We start from the raw sequence: 21,075 nt of genomic DNA, 5'->3' as shown, positions 1-21,075 counted from the left end.
AATTCCCGTCGGTGGGCCCCATTGGGCTATTTCTTTTTGCAGCAAGTGAACCATAGTTGGTGTAACAAAGGCTCTGGTACATGTATGTGCTATTGTGTCTGTGGAATGCTGCATTTAAATATCCCTTGCCAGTCCGGGAGGCCTAGGCTCATAAAAATCATATAGGACTCTCTAGCTTGGCTAGTATATGCGGCCGCATAGCTCGTAAGAGTTATTTGTACAAATTACATTGATTATTCGAAATGACACAGTCAACATGTACACATGTATATCAAAATCCTAGGAATCCAGTCTTGAATAACAATCTTTTCCATGATTTCTTGCAAAACATTTAGTGTATCTTCTGTTCTACTGGAGACATATGGCAGGGCTTGCTGGGTTGGTGGTGGGCTCTAAAGATTTGCAAACAGGAAAACCTTATGACACTTAAATTTTTTATGCCCATTATGTGGCGGCAACAGGGTTTTTTCTTATTATCTGTGTGTTAATTTTCATCAGAAAATAGGATCAAAAGCTATAAATCAAGACTTCATGAATAACACATAATATAGAGGTAAGAAATTTATTGCCAAACTTTTATATATTTTTAAATAAAAAATTTAATTTGTTTTCCTAGTTTAATATTACCATAATACAGTACATGTAATTGCTTTTGTGTTTTGTAATGAAAAGGAAATGATACAAGATGAATAACACATTCTAAGATCAGCTGAGACAGTGACTGATTTCAAATAAGACAATACAAGCATATACTAGTATATATTATTATTAAAGAGAAAATTGAAATGGCATCTTTAAACATATGACATTAACTTAGACCCTGCATTCGCATACATGTATAACATTATTGCTAGGTTTTTTTAAGACTGTACACATTCTTTGTTTCGAATTAGTATTGAAAATAATTACAGTAGTAATATCATAAAGTTGTTTTTATTTGATATTTACAGTGTTCACTTTAAAACTTAAATACCGTCTACCTGTGTGTAACCTATAAATAAATAAGTAAAACTCTAGTGGTGTACATGTTACATACATGTTTGTACTGAAGGACAATGGGTTTATACCCTTGGTTATAATATCATTTGTTTTGTGTTGCATAAAAATAAATGTACATGCATACATATCTGTTTTGAGACATATAAATTAGATTAAAACAAAATTCTTATAATTGGGCTTTTACTTGAACATTAATACATGTGTTGCCAGTGCGTTTTACAGAACTTTGCCCTGCATATACATGTATGGGCCATATGACAACATTTAGTTAATTGCAAAAAGTTTTTTTAAATCAATCATTACATTCATACATTGTATGTGTACACACACATATTGCCCGACTCAATGAATTTTACACAAGCATATGGTGCATATGTACTTTATTAAGTTGTCAGACATTGGTATTTTTAAAAACTTGTTATTGATAAATACAGACATTTAAAAAAAAAAAAAAAAAAATTGCATTGAACTATTTAGTTTAGACACATTTTTATACAAAAAGACTAAAAAGTCATGTCATGTTAGACAATTGTTAGAAAAGCACAATTACCTATATATTGACAATCCTGTTTGTTTCAAATACAGATTAATATATCTATATATATTTATGTCAAAGTGACTCCAGAGATTGTAAGCATAAATGAATCTACAAAAATATGACTATATATATATACAATTTTAAAAAACCACAAACTATGCATATGATATGTATACATAAATTTATATATATAAAACAAATGCAGTCTTTGTAGCCATGACTGCTTATTTAAAGCAATATAACAACTACACATCATACAAAATACTTAGCTCTGACAGGAAAAAAGAAAAAGAAAACATTTTGGGTTCATACAAGTTATGGAAATCCTGGAAAGACCTGGAATTTTTAAATATAATTTTCTAGGTCCATTTCCATGAAGCTATCTTAGCACTAAGATGACTTTAAGTGCATAACTACCTTAAATGCTCTTAAGGTGATCTTAGCACCAAGATCGCTTTATAGAATGAGGCCCTGATCTGAAAAGTCATGGAATTTCGAGTGGGATCACAGGAAGTTATAGAAAATAAACATTTATTGAAAAATTATTTTTTTAGCCATGTAGAACAATGTTTGAAAACTTGTTCATCAAGATTTGGTGTCAAAAGATTGTAATGCTTGTACATGCAAGCAGATTTCTGTGCTTTTGCGAATCCCAAATGTATGGTCGGAAGTGTAAGATTGTGAAATTGCATCCCAAAGCATAAAAATTACATAATTTTATTATTCCAGGTGAATCTTTAAATCCCTAAATTCAGTAGTACCTGGTGTATTATTAGATTACATGTGTATGTCCATGATTGCAGAAAAATCCCTGAAAATCTCCCCCCACTCCCTCCAAAGGATAAGGTCATGGAAAATACATATATGTTAAAACTGATGGAATTTGGTTGATTTAAGGATTGTGTGTTATTTCTTTTATGTTCATCGACATCGGGGTATGATTTTTTTTTTTTATCCGCAAACTGTGAATCGGCAAAGCGGATGATTTTTTTGTTCATACCCAGATGAACGTAAAAGAAATAACAGACAATACATGTAATTAAATTTGAATCATACAGGCTAATAATAACACTAAAACATCATACTTTATTTTGAATTATTTTTTATCCATAAACAATAACGCTCGATACGACAACTTGCACATATAAAATCACATCATCAGGTATGACGTTCCATGAACGAAAAATTAAACAAACTCTTGTTGCTATGTCTGGACCAATGGGATGACGTTACGTTGTAATGAATGTAACAGAAATTTAATTATAACAAAATGTTTGAAACCTGCCTATCAATCCCATTGATCTTGTCTAATTATTGGTGTTAAAGCAAAATCTGTTAAAATGTTTTAAAAATATCAAAAACATTTGTGTCAAGTAATAATTGCACTTAAGTTCATTTCCAATGCTTATTATGGACAAAATATTTTATGGTTAAGATAACCTGACAGTGTTCTTTTTAAAAAATTAGCTGGAGGTGCAGGGGTAATTTATTGATAAATATTTAATGTAAAACTCAATATTGTTAACATGTTAAAATTGGAACAAAACACCAGTTAGACATGGAATGTTAATGTACTTTTTTTTTTTAATTTCTGGCATTGTTAGTCTATATTATTTACAGATATTTTGGTCTGCTTGTAATTTGAAACGCCTACAATGTATACATGTATATATATCAAGAACAGCTGTATCCGAGTACCATTACCCGGGAACAAAATGCACTTTAAAAATCACTATAATGCTGTTTAATGCTATGCCGTGTACATACTGTAAGCTATACAACTGAATTTGTGAATTCGACAAGGTCCCAACTCCACAGTGCCAAACTCCATAGTGCCAAATTTACAGAAAACATTATTTATGTTTTAATTTTAATTTCATGAGGTGTAGCCATGCTTGTAATAATTATATTAACCACCTTTACAAAGTGGAGTTGGGATGTTCCTGCACACAATCAGAAAGTAATATCACATACTGTAAATATTGTATTGAATATGAAACTTAAATATCTATATTAAAATGGGTAAATTCATCGATTCAGTTGTGTTCAACAATAATATTGTAGGAAAGTAACAAAAGTTAATATGTCATATATATATATATACATTTTTGGATATTGGAATCAGAAGATGAATCTACATGCAGAACCTAGTCTATTATAATTTGTAATATTTCTCAACTTGTGAACCATGCACTGTGCATCCATTCTGACCTATACCGGTATTTCCAAGACCTCTGTTTTAATATTCACTATATCCTGTCATTTAACCTGCTTGTATGTATAATGCTTATGTATAATGCTTATGTATACATTTCAAATTTAAATTTGCATGTCGGTTTGTCTTTGACCGATAAGTGAATTTACAGGTCCATGTGGCTCAAGAGCATGTAACATTGTTTTACTTTTGATTTCTCATCCTACAGTGACATCTGTTGGGCTGTGAGTGATTTAATATATTATCTACACATAATTTTGTATAAGTAGTGGTTAATTTTTAGTGTCTTTTTTTTTAAATATTCACTGTACAGTTTTTACATTAAATACAGTTTTAATTGAGTTTAAACAAATTGCCATATTGGTGAATAAGTGAAATGGGTTTTTTTTCATTTGATTGAAATAAGTAATTTTTAAAATTGTTCTTTTGGGTTGACTGAGAGAGTTGATTTTACTTCTCATCAGTTTCTATAAAACGGTGTCACAGATTCCTATTTTGAAACATGTCTCATAGTCAAATATATTAAGACTGTCTAAATTGGAGCTTGCTTCAAGGACTCATCTTTAAATTTCTGTGGTTGAGAATCCTCAAGTTTTAAAGATCTAAATTTGGATTTTGTCATGTTGCAGATAACTAGCTCTTTGTAAAATCTGCAGCCATTTTGGAAATGTCTCAAAAGTGTTTTGTTTTTATGTACAGTTTTGTTGTTTTGGTGCCCAACTGGAACGAGTCATTCTGACACATGTTCTATGTCGCCTGTTAGAGTGCGAACCCCTGGTTTCCTGCCAGTCGCGCCTTCCGAGATGGCTGTGAGTACTCAGAGTATCGTTCATCCTGGTTGTCCGGCACCGTCACCACAGGCTGTATCGGCATCGACCTCTTCGACATCGTTTCACCAGAGTAACCATTCAGCTCCGCTATAAAGAAAAAGGGAGAAAAACTCAGATTAAATACATGTATACTATTGACAGTATTCGACAAGTGTTTGAGAATGTCTCTAGCCCTCACAGAAGCTTTGGCTAGTGTCCTATAGATGTATCACAGTTGATCATTTCCAGTAGTCCATACCACAAATTCACTATTCAGGACCGAGGGCTAGTGGGTTTTTGGGGTTTTTTTTAAACTCCACAAACATTTAACACGGAAACAAAGACAAATTTTTTTCTGGACATTACAAACATGGATGATGATGAGATGAATGATGAAGACGCAGTATTTCCATTTTGGTATGGGACTACTTGACAGGGTCATGTTCCACACTTGCTGTCAGTTGAGCTATCTCGGTATCACCTGAGCTCGGGGTACACGGAACCTGCAGTGCATGCCGGGTAATCATCCCCCATGTGGGGTCATACACTGGAGACACAATAGGGCTAGTGGTTTTGTAGTGATGTCATTTAAGAACAGAAATTACAGGTGAAAATTAAATTATAGGCAGCTGTTACCATCTGCTATGGATGTAATGTGACCTAAACATGTTACAAGTTGATACCAAAACCTACCAAAGACACAATTTCATTGGCTTATCTTAAATACTATTAACACCATACATTAACTACTTGCTAATATTAGCCAATCAGGGATGAGTTTTCAAACGCATATCACAAGGCTATAAACAGGCACATATTATAGGAAAATAACGACATTCAATTGCCTGGGAAGCATGTATTCTTTGTAGAACTTCTGTATCTGGTGAATATGTATTAAATAGACAGTGAAAAATTCCTGGCAGCCACCATTTAATGACATCTTGTGTGCTTTTCATTCTGAAATATTCATCCCAGTAGGGATGTGATTTTTATCAGATTGTTATCTGATTTTAGTTTTGGATAAAATCATGTTGATAAAGTACATGTAGACTGGATTTGATCTGAAATCATGAAAAATAATCTGTATTTAATTAAATGTATGCTGTACAGTTTTCAGCTTTTAAAAATTAGTTCAGCCTTGACTGTCAAATGGGTACCACTACCCATTGAGATTTCCTGTGATCCTGATTTGGCCACTCGTCCTATCTTTTACTAGTTTCAGCCTTTTTTTGCTGTCTGCTTCCACATACCAATCCTTGACTTTTCAATTAGAATAGCATTTGCCTCTTGTCACACACCTTATAGATTACCCATTAGCTTTTGCTGTAGGCATAGTTTCTATAGATTCATTATTTTCATGAAAATATTGTAACTCACAATTCTTCTGTCCTTATTCCCCACAACTCCTTTTTAAAAAACCCCACAAACTTCTTTTTGATTTGATTTATAATTTTAATTTAATTCTGATTGACTCATTGCATAAAAAAAACACCCCATAATTTCTCCCTAATTTTGTTATAACCTGTTTAAAATTAAAAAAACATTTTTTATTAAATGAGTTATCATTTTTTAATGTTTTGATGTTATGCTTGTAGTTTGTGCCACCATATACAGTTCCATGTGACAACATTGCATTTAACTTGACGTATGCGAGACATCTTTACTACATGTTGTTTGTGTACGTCAATGTCCTCAGATGCCTCGGGCTAACCATGTCTCAACTTGGTATCCATGGAGACGACGTTAACGTAAATGTCTTGTTCCAGTGTAACGGGCAATAAACGAATCCTGTTGCACAGTTCCACGGTTTATTAGCATATTAATGTAGGTGCGGTTTACACTTATGTTAGGTTGGAGACTAAAGCATTGTAATATTACGTTGTGTTGTGCCCCGAGGTCTGTATCGTGTGACATCAGGTTCAGGACATCAAAATATAATGCATTTGAATTGAATAATATAAACATGTTTGTTTTTACAGAAATATTTGTTAGATTTAAATATATGAACTTGTACCTTTAAATAAGTTTTTAAAGGAATGTGTTTTCAAATTAGTTTCTGAAACAAAATTTTCCCAAAATATGTTTTATACAAATTAGAAATAATGCACATGTATTCATTTTCTGGATCCTTCCAAGGAAGCATTCATTCATCTCAAAGTTGCCATATTTCCCAACTTTTACATGTATTTGTGGTAAATAACTACAGGGAAACCCCACAAAATCGGGCCCTCTGTAAACTGGAATCCCTACAAAACTGGATATTTTTCATGGTCCTTTTTTAAATACATTGTAGTACAGAACAACACCTCTGAGTCTGTAAACCGAATACTCCTTAAAACTGGACTTTTTACTGGGTCTCATGGGTGTCTGGTTTAGAGAGGTTTCACTGTACATACAGGAGATGGTCAGGAGCTGACGTCACTTCGCCCCAAGCTATCCCACTGGACGTCACAAAAACGAAACAAAATGGCTGCCCCCAGTTAGCAGGAATAATCATGTTTTTTTATTAACTCTAAAATTACGCGTTTTTTATTTGCTAAAGTGTCAGTATGTGTTGGTGGTCCGGGTATGCATCTTTCCAACACATAAGACTCATGTTTGAGTTTACTCTCCCTTTAATTGATTCCACATATAATCTGTGTAATATCCATTAAAATAGAAGGGTGGGATTTAGCTCAGTCGATTGAGTGTTTGCTTGAGGTGCTTGTGTCACAGTGTCGAACCACTTTGGTAGGATCCATTCAGCTGATTGTTTTTTCTCGTTCCAACCAGTGCACCATAACTGGTGGTATGTGCTTGCCTGTCTGTTGGAAAGTGCATATAAAAGATCCCTTGCTGCATGATTAGGAAAAATGTAGGGGTTTCCTCTGATGACTTCTCAGAATTACCAAATGTTTGACACCCAGTAGCCGATGATTAATTAATCATTGTGCTCTAGTGGTGTTAAACAAAAATAACTTTAACCATTAAAATAGCAGCCAGTTATTCCTCAATATGAATATGCAAAATAGTCGATGGAAGTATTTGGATGTAATATTTTGTGGACATGTAGACAAGGTATAATATACATTTCACAACATAAATAAATACATGTATATATTTTTTGGTCATTATATATAGCTTTTGAAATTGCCCCTTTAAACTTTTCATTTTTCATTTTAAAATTAAATGTGGTTTAATAACACCACGAGAGCACATCAATTTATTAATCGGTCGTTATTGGATGTCAAATATTTGTCAATTCTGACTAGTAGTCATCGGTGGAAAGCTGCTACATTTTTCTCAGCAATAGATCTATTATATGCTGTTTTAAAGTATTTTATAGTGTGACAGGGATAAACAAAGCCTTAGTACTTGTACTGTCACACAGTGATAGTTTTATATCAGTACAATCATTAGTGTTTGCTATAGTAAGGTTTGTCTTGTTTAACGACACCACTAGATCACATTGATTTATTAATCATCGGCTATTGGATGTCAAACATTTGGTAATTTTGACATATAGTCTTAAAGAGGAAACCCGCTATATTTTTCCATTAGTAGCAAGGGATCTTTTATATGCACCATCCCACAGGCAGGATAGCACATACCACAGCCTTTGATATACCACTCATGGTGCACTGGCTGGAATGAAATGTTTCCAATAGAATAAGAAATTTGAAAAACATTCTTGTTAATTTACACTATATGTGTGTATATACCTATACCCAGTATATGTGAATATTTATGGGGTTTTTTCTCTTTTTTTATTGGCCTTTTACAGATTCAGCTAGATTAGGAGAGACATTTTAGACATTATGTATCGTAAGCAATGATATCTGTATGCTTGGGGCGTATTTATATTCTGATTGCAATGTGGAATTTCATTGCAGCAGAAATACCAGTCCTTGTTCAGTTCATGCATTATGTATAGGGTTAGGGCTAGGTTTATGTATATAATAAACATTACAGATTACCTTTCTAAACTGAACACCTATGGGACCAAGTAAAAAAAACAAAAAATTGTGGGGAAACGCAGCAAGTGTTGCTTTCAGTTTAGTATCAGAAATTAGGGCACCAAGGCAAACTTTTTCCTTCAAAAGAGGGGCATGAAGACAACTTACTTTCTATTAAGTTTTCTCAGACAAAAGTTATTTCATCTTTATGCCTTGGGTTCTATAGCTTGGCCAAGCAATTTATTGGATAAGGATGCTGTTTACTGTATTACCAATAATAATTTTACTATTTCTTACTATACAAAACATGGAATGTGTGGAAAGGGCACAGTGACAAACCAGGTAGGGCATCACAGCATTTTTCTTATTAATATCATCAGATTTTCAGGGCAAAAATGGCAAGTAAGGGAGACAACCACGGAACTAGCTAATGTTGCCATTGTACAGTTCCATCCTTGATTACACTGTGGAGCGGGATTTAGCTCAGTCGGTTGAGTGCTCGCTTGAGGAGCTTGCGTTGCATGATTGAACCACCTTGGTGGATCCATTCAACTGATTTTTTATTTTTATTTTTTCCAACCAGTGCACCACAACTGGTCAAAGGCTGTGGTATGTGCTTTCCTGTCTGTGGGAATGTGCATATAAAAGATCCCTTGCTGCATTAGGAAAATTGTAACGATTTCCTCTGATGACTACATGTCAGAATTACCAAATGTTTGACATACAGTAGCCGATGATTAATTAATCCCAGTGCTCTATATAGTGTTGTTGTTAAACAAAACGTACTTTAACTTTGATTACCCTGCCATCAGTGTGGAGTTTAGGCTGAAGCCCATTAAATATTAGCAATTTGGCAAATTTACTAAGTAAAAATCTGTCGCCAAATCCAAGTTTTATTTAGCCAAACAGAAAAATGGTGGTACATCTATAAAAAAATAGACAATGTTTTAATTGGCTTTTTGGCAAATTAGTAATGAAAAATATTCACCAAATTCCTCTTTAATTTGCATTTAGTGATTTGGCGAATAACAGCTTAAACCCTGGGTGTACTCAAATAAACTTCCATTTACAGAAAAAAGGTTAGGGATAGAGTAAGGATTAGTTTTATGCATAGAATAAACATTCCATGCATACTAAATATACTATTGCAATTACACTGGTGTTGTTCTAATGGAAATAAACTAGAAATATACTGCCAATAGTGTACTAAATATACTTGTACTTATAGAAAGAAAAATGTGAAGTTTGCTTACATTTTGTAACTGTTCCAGTCGTTGAATAGATGTCAAGCTTTGCTCGTTTGGAGGCTAGGAAAAATGCAAGAATTGCTAAGATGGCCGCATCCAAAATTCCTAGAATAGCCAGGATATACGCCCAGCGTATACCGCACTCTCCAAGACGATACTCATCAGCCGAACTGCCGCATATCTTTATCACCTCGGGGTCATTCCAGCCACTTGGGTAGATCACACATGCAAGGAACATGAAGATTGCTGAAAAGGAAAATAATATTGCATTATTGCTATTATTATCATAAGCATACAGGGTGTCAGGGGGCAGCTACCCCACCCCTATCCCCCAGTGCTGGATCAAATATTTGCATTTGGGCAAAATTATGGGTATATTATTCCAAAATGTGCTAGCCTGAAACATCACCATGCATATCCATCATTCTACTCACAGTATTACTTGTAATTGATGTAAATATGTGTAGTGATTAATTTGGAACTCAATATAGATGTTAGGTAGTAATGCAAACATGAATAAACATTATTAGCCTGACTATGGCATTTTCGTTAAGTCAGGCAAAAATCAGCCTGCCTCCACACCCACCCCAAAAATTTGGAGCCCGTATGCATATGATTATGATTTTTGTTCAATGGATGACATTTTACATGTATATGGGCTTTCCTTCACAGAATAAATGATTATTTCATTATTTTACAGTCAATATTTTGAGTGTTAAAAATTAGACTCTGTTTTAGTCTTTTGCCAGTGTAAGAGCTAAACTGATTCCTTACAAATGAACACAACAGACTGAGTCTTACAATAGTCTTAAATTAAATAATGGTCATATAATTTTTTAAATTATTATTATTATTATTTTGAGGGATTATATCGGACTACATTTCAAGCTATCCTAGGTATATCAAAGCAATGCCATGTATTGTCTTGCCTACATGGGGTATGGGAAAGTGCAGACACTTGTTGTTATCTATAAAGGGTAGCCTACATGTACATGAATCTGGTAGTAGCACATTCCGTCGGTCATTTGTAATTGACTTGTAATTAACTATGGCTGCCAGTAGTCAATTAGTGAATATGCTGTGGTGTTAAACACATATATTTCTTTCCATTCAGGGGCAGGATGTAGCCCAGTGGTAAAGCGCTCGTCTGACATGCAGTCGTTTCAGGATCAATCTCCACTGGTGGGCCCATTGGGCTATTTCTTGTTCTAGCCAGTGCATCACGACTGGTATATATCAAAGGCTGTGGTATGTGCTATCCTGTCAATGGGATAGTGCATATTAAAGATCCCTTGCTACTAATGGAAAAATGTAGCGGGTTTCCTCTAAGACTATGTCAAAATGACCAAATGTTTGACATTCACTAGCCGATGATTCATAGATCAATGTGCTCTAGTGGTGTCGGTAAACAAATTAAATTTTAATTTTATTGCTGACCATGATTTCCATTAATTTGGTGGTAGCACATTTTGTCTATCATTTATAATTGAGCTGTTATTAACCAAAGTCTGCCAGTAGTCAACTAGTCATTATGCAGTGGTTTTAAACATATATTCCTGTCCTTTAAACAACACTTAAATCAGGTTAGTGTAGCATTGAAAATACAGAATACAGTTCCAGTACTGATATTTCTGTCCCAGGTCAGATCACTGGCTATTCAGAGACTAGACCCAGGATGGAGACGCCTGAAACCTTAGTGGTATAGGGACATGTAAAAATACTCCTAAGTCAAAGTCCAGGGCCCGTGCTTATAAAACCTAAAGTCCAGACTTTAACATAATGCTATTTGGGGTTGCCATGACATTAAAGTCTGGACTTTAATATATTAAAGTCTAGACTTTAAGGTTTATAAGCACGGGGTCAGTACTGATTAAGAAAAACAAATGATGTTGGTATGTTCCTGTAGCTAGGCCCTGAATTATGTATACTTGTCATAAGGCATTAAGTTCTTAGCATTAGTTACTGCCTTTCTGTGAGCAAAGCCTGTTAAAGTACCTAACAATAGGTAACGTTGTTAGTGTGTGTGCGTATTTCCTTAAACAGGTTCTCAGGTCAGATTCCAGTGGACAAAGCAACTGAGAGTTAATGGTGGCCGAGCCCACTGGGAGCTCCTTAATGTTGTTTCATGATTATACATGTATGCATATGCTGAATCTACCATTAAGACCTCCTTATATAACAGCCACCTGTGTATAAAGAGCAATTATGTATATGCATTCTGTTCTGAACACATACATTTGGGTCATGGGAATCTTGAAATGGCATTGAAATCCTGAAAAGTCATGAAATTTGTGAATGTCATTTTTCAAGTTTGAAAAGTCATACAGTTTGTAGCTGGAGTCATGAAAAATTAAATTACTTGATGATTATTTTTTTCCAATATAAAATCAGACAAGAAGAGATTGGCAATTTATAACAAAACATTGTAATAAAATAGTATTAGGTTATGTCGGTGACTGCAGAAAAATATTGAAAATGCTAGAAAAAAAGGTGATAGAAAATGTCTTTTAAAGAAATGGAAAGTCATTGAATTTGATTGATAATAAAGTATGTGAACCGTGAAGTTTACCTCAGTATAAATGTCATCTGCTCATGAAAACATGTTTTTGTAGGTAACTTTGATGACTTTATAGACATCTGTATGTGTTCATAAATTTAAATCATGAAAACTGATATTTTAATGACTGTTTGGTATCTAATACACTTGGTTTAGAAGCAGGCAGGACAGAAGCAAATAAACATTGGGGGGGGGGGGGGGGGGTAGAGGAAGGGCTGACTGAGATCAAGTGTGCAAAGCAAAGTTTCTAGAGGGTTTTGGGTCCTGAAATGCATTCTACAAGTAAAATTCATCTCTGCCTTTAGAATAGAATAGATGTTTAACAACACCCAAGCACTCTGCCTTTAGAATAGAATAGATGTTTAACAACACCCAAGCACTCTGCCTTTAGAATAGAATAGATGTTTAACAACACCCAAGCACTCTGCCTTTAGAATAGAATAGATGTTTAACAACACCCAAGCACTCTGCCTTTAGAATAGAATAGATGTTTAACAACACCCAAGCACTCTGCCTTTAGATTTATTACCATTATTTTTATTCAGAATTATGGGGGGAGGTGCTAGAGCCTGTTTCCACCACATGGACTTCTACAAAATAGCAGCATCCTTCGATCTTTTATAAATACGTTGTCCTTTTGTTTTTAAACATTATATACATTATATTATGTTAGATCTGTTGTTGTTTTGTTCCTTTTGGGGTGTGTTAAGTAAACAAATGTGTTTTAAGGTTAGTCCTATTTACAGAATGTGGGCTTCCTTGTGTAAGTGTCAGAATTCAGTATTTTGTACCCATCAGTGGGTAGCAGGTATCGGGTACAGGTGACTGTTATACGGTGAATCGTTGAATCGTGATTCAGATTTATCACCAAAGGCTTCACATCTTTTCATGCATTATGCAAAATGTTTGCTAAGAGTAAATACAACTTTCGTGATATTGTTACCAAGTAAACTGAGGTTTCTCTTTAAACAAAATTTGCTGCAATGTTAACTGCTGTAAGTATTCTTTCTTTGGCTAGTATCAGCATGTACGCACTTCCTGATTGACAGTAAGGAGTCTTTTCTCTCTCTCTCTTTCTCTCTCTCTCTCTCTCTCTCTCTCTCTCTCTCTCTCTCTCTCTCTCTCTCTCTCTCTCTCTCTCTCTCTCTCTCTCTCTCTCTCTCTCTCTCTCTCTCTCTCCATTTTTAGCTTATAATAGTAATTTTTTAACAGTAGTTTTAGTTCAGTTAAGATAATTATATTTGTGTAACCTAATCACGTTCAACAAATCTTCTTTAGTTTGTAGCTTTTAATTTGAAAACATGTCATGGTTTGCCACGTTGATATGAATTTGAAAACATGTCATGGTTTGCCACGTTGACATGAATTTGAAAACATGTCATGGTTTGCCATGTTGACATGAATTTGAAAACCTGTCATGGTTTGCCATGTTGACATGAATTTAATATTGCGGGACGTAGCCCAGTGGTGAAGCGCTCACTAGATGCACAGTTAGTCTAGGATTGATCTCGATCATGGAACCATTGGGCTATTTTTCGTTCCAGCCAGGGCACCATTACTGGCATATCGAAAGCCATATTAAAGATCTTTTGCTACTAATGAAAAACTATAGCAGGTTTCCTCAGTAAGACTACATGTATATGTCAAAATTACCAAGTGTTTCACATTCAATAGCCAATGATTTATAATAAACAATGTGCTCTAGTGGTGTCACATGGAATATTCTGTGATAATTCAGAACACTGATGGGGGAAAAAACTAATTTATTCATCTGTAGATAAGACTGAACGTTTTGAGTGGTAGAGTGTTGCTGATTAAACATCAGAAATAAATTCCCACATGTTCAGATGTGAAAAACTAGCACTAGCCAAATGTTTGGCAAAAACAACTTGAAATATTGTAAGACTACTTCAGTACATTTAAAATAAAATGATAATGGAATGGAAGATGACCATCTTGCGTCAATAAAGGGGGATTGGTGCTATGACCTGTCACATCTCAGGCAAAGGCATATTCTACTGAGTCACATGCCACACCCTTACAGATTCTATAATAAAACACAATGTCAAATGATAGTGGAATGGAAATTGTAAACTGATGGTATGTTTTGTTATATGATTGGTTAATAGACATTGTTTTGTGGGCATCAAGTAGATAATAACACCTGCAAATTAGTGACATCATTAGAATGTGGGATAGGCTTCATGCACTTTGTAAATAGACTGAATGAATCAGGCAATTTATATAAATTGCCTGAAAATTTCAGTCATTTTACAAATTGCCTGATTTTAGACTGATTGTAACAACTGTATATATATATATATATATATATATATATATATTCAGGTCTTAGTACTTTATATCTGATGAGTTAACTGTTCAAGGGTCTAAGGTTAATGATATAAAACAAAATTGGATTTGCAGGTGTTAAATTGTCTATTTGATGCCCACAAATGTCATTTTTTATGAAAGGAGTTAGCCTGGGGTCAAAAATGAAACATTTGCTGGCAACAAATAGACGATAACGCCCACAAATCTGAAAACCTTGTATGAGTATCTTTGAAATAAAGTCATCTGAGTCGATTACAAGGAAACCGAGATGAAAAAACAATTTTTCCAAAAATCCACATTTTAGTGCCACCTGAAAACTGTTCATCTCCTTCTTTGAAGGAAAGCTCACAATAATCCCCTGCTTACTGGTTGAGACATTGAACAACTGTCTGGGTTTTTTAGTTGATTTTCATCTTTGGAGAATCAATCCTATAACCTTTTGCACTTGAAACACCTGCTGTAACCACTGAACCTTATGTAAGGGAATTGTTGTCATTTCTTCTATACCCTCCTGCCCCGGAATTGGTCACTGATGATGTCAGAGGCCAAGTCCAGGGTGGGCGTGCCTGAACCTCCGGGATATGGGCACGTTAATAGAGTTCCTTTCCCTGTCATTTCTTGTACAATAACTGAACATGCAAACTAACACCCTATGTTACTGCTACTGTAGTGCTAAACTAAATGGTTTTAAGTTGGCTCACTACTGCTGGGCGTTTAAAACCAGTGCACTTGAAAGAATGGGAATTTTGTTTAATGTCACCTCAGCACATTTTTTACTTGGTGATTATTGTCCGACACACAATTAGAGATAATTTTCCCATTTGCATAGATTTTCAAACTGGGGTGTCATTAAGCATTCATTCAGTTGGTCATTCATTCATTCATTCATTCATGCATTCATTCATTCATTCATTCATTCATTCATTCATTCATTCATTCATTCATTCATTCATTCATCCATCCATCCATCCCTTCCATCCCAAAGTGGGATAAGCTAAATTAACTGCTTACGGGTCTATGGTTAAACATATCAAGTTTTTAAATTTGCAAGTGTTAAAAGTATTGTTTTGATGACCACAAACATTATTTCTGATGGAAGGAGTTCACCCTAGGTCAAAAATGAAACATTTGCAGACATCAAGTAGACCATAACACCCACAAATCATAAAACTTTATGGACTGAATTTACGAAGCCTGTGTTTCTTAGACACAGGTGTTTAAGCATTGTAGTTACACACATGTAAGACATAAACAGGCTTTGTAAAGTCAGCCCTATATGGCTATCTTCTAGATAACCAGTTAGGTCAATTACTTGGAATTGGAAATGAAATTCATGTTGTAGTGCCTGCCACTTGAAAACTGGTTTTCTGGTTTGATGGAAAGCTCACAATAACGCTCCCACCCACACCACCCACCTCTGCTTACTGTTTGAAACATTACAAAAATTTCAGGATTTTTGTCTTAATTTTCATCTCTGGGGAATCAATCCTATAACCATTTGCACTTGAGACACCTGCTGTAACCACTAAACCCTATGTAAAGGAATTGCTGTCATTTCTTGTACAATAACTGAACATACAAACTAGCATCCCTTCTTACTGCTGCTGTGGTGGAAAACAAATGGTTTTAAGTTGTCTTATCACTAGGGTGTTTGAAACTAATGCATTTGAAAAGAAAGGAATGTTTCGTAATGACACCTCAGCACATTTTTTACTTAGTGATTATTGTCCGACCTACAATTATAGATAATTTTCCCATTTTTGTCATTCATTCATTCATTCATTCATTCATTCATTCACTCTTTCACTCTTTCACTCATTCATTGATCCATCCATTTTATATTTTTAAATGTGCATATTATTTATTTTTAAAAAATAAGAAATTCTGATGGTACCCAGAGAAAGTATGTTAAATATATCCTTAAGCTTCCAATCTGTAAATGTTACACAATGAAAATGTCCACATATAATAAACCTCTTTTATACATGTATACATGTAGTACCAGCCCATGGTCTAATACATGTGTGTTTATCTACAATAAGTGTCATTGTTAGAATGATGACATCTCTTGACATCTGAATACTGTTTTTACTGTTTTCACGTGATACACTATAAATGTCAGAAAGTGATTCATGATCAATGGGTGATACTGCGTACATGTGAAATGTATACCAGTATATTCATTTGTATATGCACTGTTAATATTATACAAACGTGCACATAAAGTGTATATTTCAGTTTTATTTGACAATTTTAATGCTTATAAAATGTAGTTTTATTACAAAATAAGCATTAACTTCAGTATTTGATTTTCAGTATTTTATTGTTTTGAGTGCTGCTTTATGACTGAAAACCCACACACAATAATACATTCAATTTTTGTTTTGCAAGCAGATATTTGTATTAAACAGCTACTTGTATTAAACATACCTGCATTAAACATCAACCTGTAATAAGCAGCTACCTGAATTAAGCAGCTACCTGTATTAAACAACTACCTATAATAAACCGCTACCTGTATTAAGCAGCTGCTACCTGTAATAAACCACTACCTGTAATAAGCAACTACCTGTAATAGCAGCTACCCTTCAATAGCAGCTACCTGTATAAAACAGTTACCTGTAATTAAGCAGCTACCTGTATTAAGTAGTTACTTGTAATAAGCAGCTACCTGTAATAGCAACTACCCTTTAATAAGCAGCTACCCTTTAATAAGCAGCTACCTGTTATAAGCATAAACGGCTGCTTGTAATAAACAGCTGCCTGTAATAAACACCTGTAATAAGCAGCTACCTGTAATAAGCAGCTACCTGTAATTAAGCAGCTCCCTGTATTAAGTAGTTATTTGTACTAAGCAGCTACCTGTAATAAGCAGCTACTTGTAATAAACAGCTACCTGTAATTAAGTAGCTACCTGTATTAAGTTACTTGTAATAAGCAGCTTTATGTACCTGTATTAAACAGCTACCTATAGTAGGACTAGTCTCTTTTTTTCCCCCCTGGAATTAGTAACTTTTCTAGGCTAGTTTCCCAGATCAGTGAAAATGTTTCTTAATTTCTACACCTGATGTTTTTACCTGAACATGTATATGTACCTGTATGTATTTATCTACCTGTATGTATGTATTTATCTACCTGTATGTATCTACCTATCTATCTGTATGTATTTATATATCTGTATATATGCATGCATGTATGTATGTAAGTACATACATATGTACGTACGTACGTACGTACGTACGTACGTACATATGTATGTATCTACCTGTATGTATTTATCTACCTGCACTTGTGTATATCTACCTATCTACCTGTATGTATTTATGTTCCTGTATGTGTGTATGTATGTATGTATGTATCTACCTGTATGTATTTATGTACCTGTATATATCTACCTATCTACCTGTATGTATTTATGTACCTGTATATATCTACCTATCTACCTGTATGTATTTATGTACCTGTATGTGTGTATCTACCTATCTACCTGTATGTATTTATGTACCTGTATATATCTACCTATCTACCTGTATGTATTTATGTACCTGTATATATCTACCTATCTACCTGTATGTATTTATGTACCTGTATGTATCTGCCTGTGTTATGTAAACATGCAGCAGAACAGGATGTATGTTGTGTCATACTGGAGTACTTCCCATCTTTAACGACAACAGTATGCAGTGTCTGGTAGTGTCTGGTAGTGTATGGCAGTGTATGGCAGTGTCTAGTAGTGGTAGTCCCACCCAGTAGCAGTCTCACTGGGTCACATGACAATATTGTCATTTGCATTTCTTTTAAACATTAAATATTAAATTTAATATAACTTTTCTGTGGGCCGGGCTTACCCCCCTATCCTTTCCCTTGCCTCTGGGGACTAAATAAAATAAAAAAATTAAAATAAATTATAATTTTTGTATTTTTATTTTTAGACTTCCCCATCTAAATTTGCGTTAATTTTAAATAATTATATAGGTGTAGAGTAGGGATTTCTGTATTTCTTTTGGGAACGCATTCAAAATTATTAATGTCGACATAATATATTTACTCTTTTTGACCTCCAGTTTAAAATTTCAAAATTTTATTATAGTTAGGTTTTTCCTGCCCCGAGTCAGACCACCGATTATATCGGAGGCCGGACTGGGGATAGGCGTGCTCGAAACCATAGAGGTATGTGAGCACATTTAAAACATATCTAATCTAATCTAATCTAATCTAATCTAATTTTAAACATATTTTGTAATAAATCTAACAGTTGTTAATATTTTAAAAGGGAGACATGTTCTTTCACACCCTGAATTCTTTGGAATATTTTCTTCCTTGATTTACATGTGGATTGAACACATACATGTAGTGTTTTCCCTAGCTTGTTTTAGCATGGTGCAGCACCATGCCTCAATAGTCTAGCACCGTCTTGCCTTAATCAGCACCATGCTGCCCTGAGATTAAAAAAGCCTTTTTCACTAATTAATTCTAAAATTGCCTTTATAAAACACCCCAAAAGGTATTATTAATTAATAAAATATGCCTTTTATATCTTTTGCCATTCATTTATTAAAGCAAGCACATAAATTACATTAATGTTTTATTTCAATTAATTTTTGCATATTTTTAATGAAAAACAAGTGCCCCGAAAATGGCGAAAATGCCCTAAAAGTGTTTGGTCTACCATGCCTTGCCAAATTTCTTGGAAAATCACTATACATGTGTGATGATATCTTAAAAACTACAAAATTAGGGTATATTTGTAAATAAGGATTAAGTGAAATATGTATAGAACCAGTATAAACCACACAATTATTTTTCAATTGGGTATCTCTGTCATCCTATGGTAATGAATGAAATTATTTTATTTTGTAATAAATTTCTGTGCAAATAAAAGATATATATATAATTATATATTCAGGGACCCCAAATTGGGTGTTAGTCTTGCAGTCTATGATAATGAATTATAAACATGGAGTCTTGGATGTTTGTCAGTGACAATCAATGAATTATAAACATGGGCTCTTGAAAGTTGAATGTTAGTCTGATAATCAATGGAATATAAACATGGCCTCTTGGATGTTAGTATGTATGATAATCAATGAAATATAAACATAGCTTCTTGGATGTTAGTCTATGATGTTCATTGAAATATAAACTTGGATGTTAGGCTATGATAATGAAATATAAACATGGGCTTTTGGATGTTAGTTTATGTATGATATTCAATTATATATCAATGTAGGTACATGTACTTGGATGTTTGTCTATGATAATCAGTGAAATATAAATATAGGTGCTGTTATGATCAATGAAATATAAACATGGGCTCTTTGATGTTAGTCTATGATAATAAAATACAAACATGGGCTCTGGGATGTTAGTCTATGATAATAAAATACAAACATGGGCTCTGGGATGTTAGTCTATGATAATAAAATACAAACATGGGCTCTGGGATGTTAGTATATGATAATAAAATACAAACATGGGCTCTGGGATGTTAGTCTATGATAATAAAATACAAACATGGGCTCTGGGATGTTAGTCTATAATAAATGTTTAGGTGTTAGTCTACAATAATCAATGAAATAAAGTTAACTTGGAGGAAGTAACCCTAAACCTAAGCCTGAATGAACTGAATCCTGGAACATTCGGAAGTCTTGCCAACTTCAAAAATGGATAATAATTGTACACATGCTGTAGAAAACAACGCAGAATAACATAACAGTTAAAAAACCATATAACATCAGTAACGAGATACATTTCTGTGACAGAGTTTAAACACATACCTGAGATAAGCTGTAGGATTCCACAGAAGATAAAGACGGCCGTTTTCTTGAAGCAGAAGAAGAGCAGCAGTGCGGCGACGGTGATGAGCATGAGGAGGGCCGACACGCCGACGAAGAACGTTGTCGCACGGAAGGAGTCGTTGAGGATTGTATCAAAGTCCACGAACGAACCAGAGCAGGTGTACTTTGACAGAGCATCGTTTGGGTAACAGTGGGCGTACACCCCAACGTATCCGAACCCGGGCGACTCCAGGGTATCCCCGATCCACTGGGGCTGGATGAAGGTGACCAGGTTGAGAATACACCAGATGATGGACAGTAAACCCCAAAGGACGGCTACAGCTCGGTACTCCCTCATGTAACGGAAATAGTAGATCTTGGCCGTCTCTGGGTTGTACGTAGGGTTCATGGTGGACTGGTCAAAGGAAGATCTAGCCTGGCAGAAAGTCCTGACGGTCCACGGTGATGAAACAACAAGCACACAGCACACACTCACAAACACAAGCAGTTAATTAGTAGGTTTTCTTACGTTTTGGAAAATCCTGACAGGGTGAGGCTGAATACCGGCAATAGAATTCTTGTTTCCACCCCTGATCTGCAGTTCCCAGTTGTGTTGAGTTGTTAACAAATATAGACTAACAATGCAAGTTGGGTGAAAACCTGTCTG

General features: G+C 34.6%; 1 protein-coding gene across 1 annotated transcript; it reads right to left on the bottom strand.

Moving 5' to 3' along the window:
* Positions 1-548: 548 nt before the first annotated feature.
* LOC121369199 (LHFPL tetraspan subfamily member 3 protein-like) lies at positions 549-21,049 on the bottom strand. Its single transcript, XM_041494120.1, has 3 exons — positions 20,409-21,049; positions 9,750-9,989; positions 549-4,669 (listed from the first exon to the last, which is right to left on the bottom strand). The coding sequence occupies exons 1-3, from the start codon at positions 20,815-20,817 to the stop codon at positions 4,512-4,514; spliced, it is 807 nt and encodes a 268-aa protein (XP_041350054.1). The 5' UTR covers positions 20,818-21,049; the 3' UTR covers positions 549-4,511.
* Between the last annotated feature and the right edge of the window lie 26 nt (positions 21,050-21,075).

The sequence above is a fragment of the Gigantopelta aegis genome, chromosome 3 (assembly GCF_016097555.1).
Source record: "Gigantopelta aegis isolate Gae_Host chromosome 3, Gae_host_genome, whole genome shotgun sequence".
NCBI lineage: Eukaryota > Metazoa > Mollusca > Gastropoda > Neomphalida > Peltospiridae > Gigantopelta > Gigantopelta aegis.
Note: the sequence above shows the minus strand (reverse complement) of the source record. Positions and strands in the feature narration are given on the sequence as shown.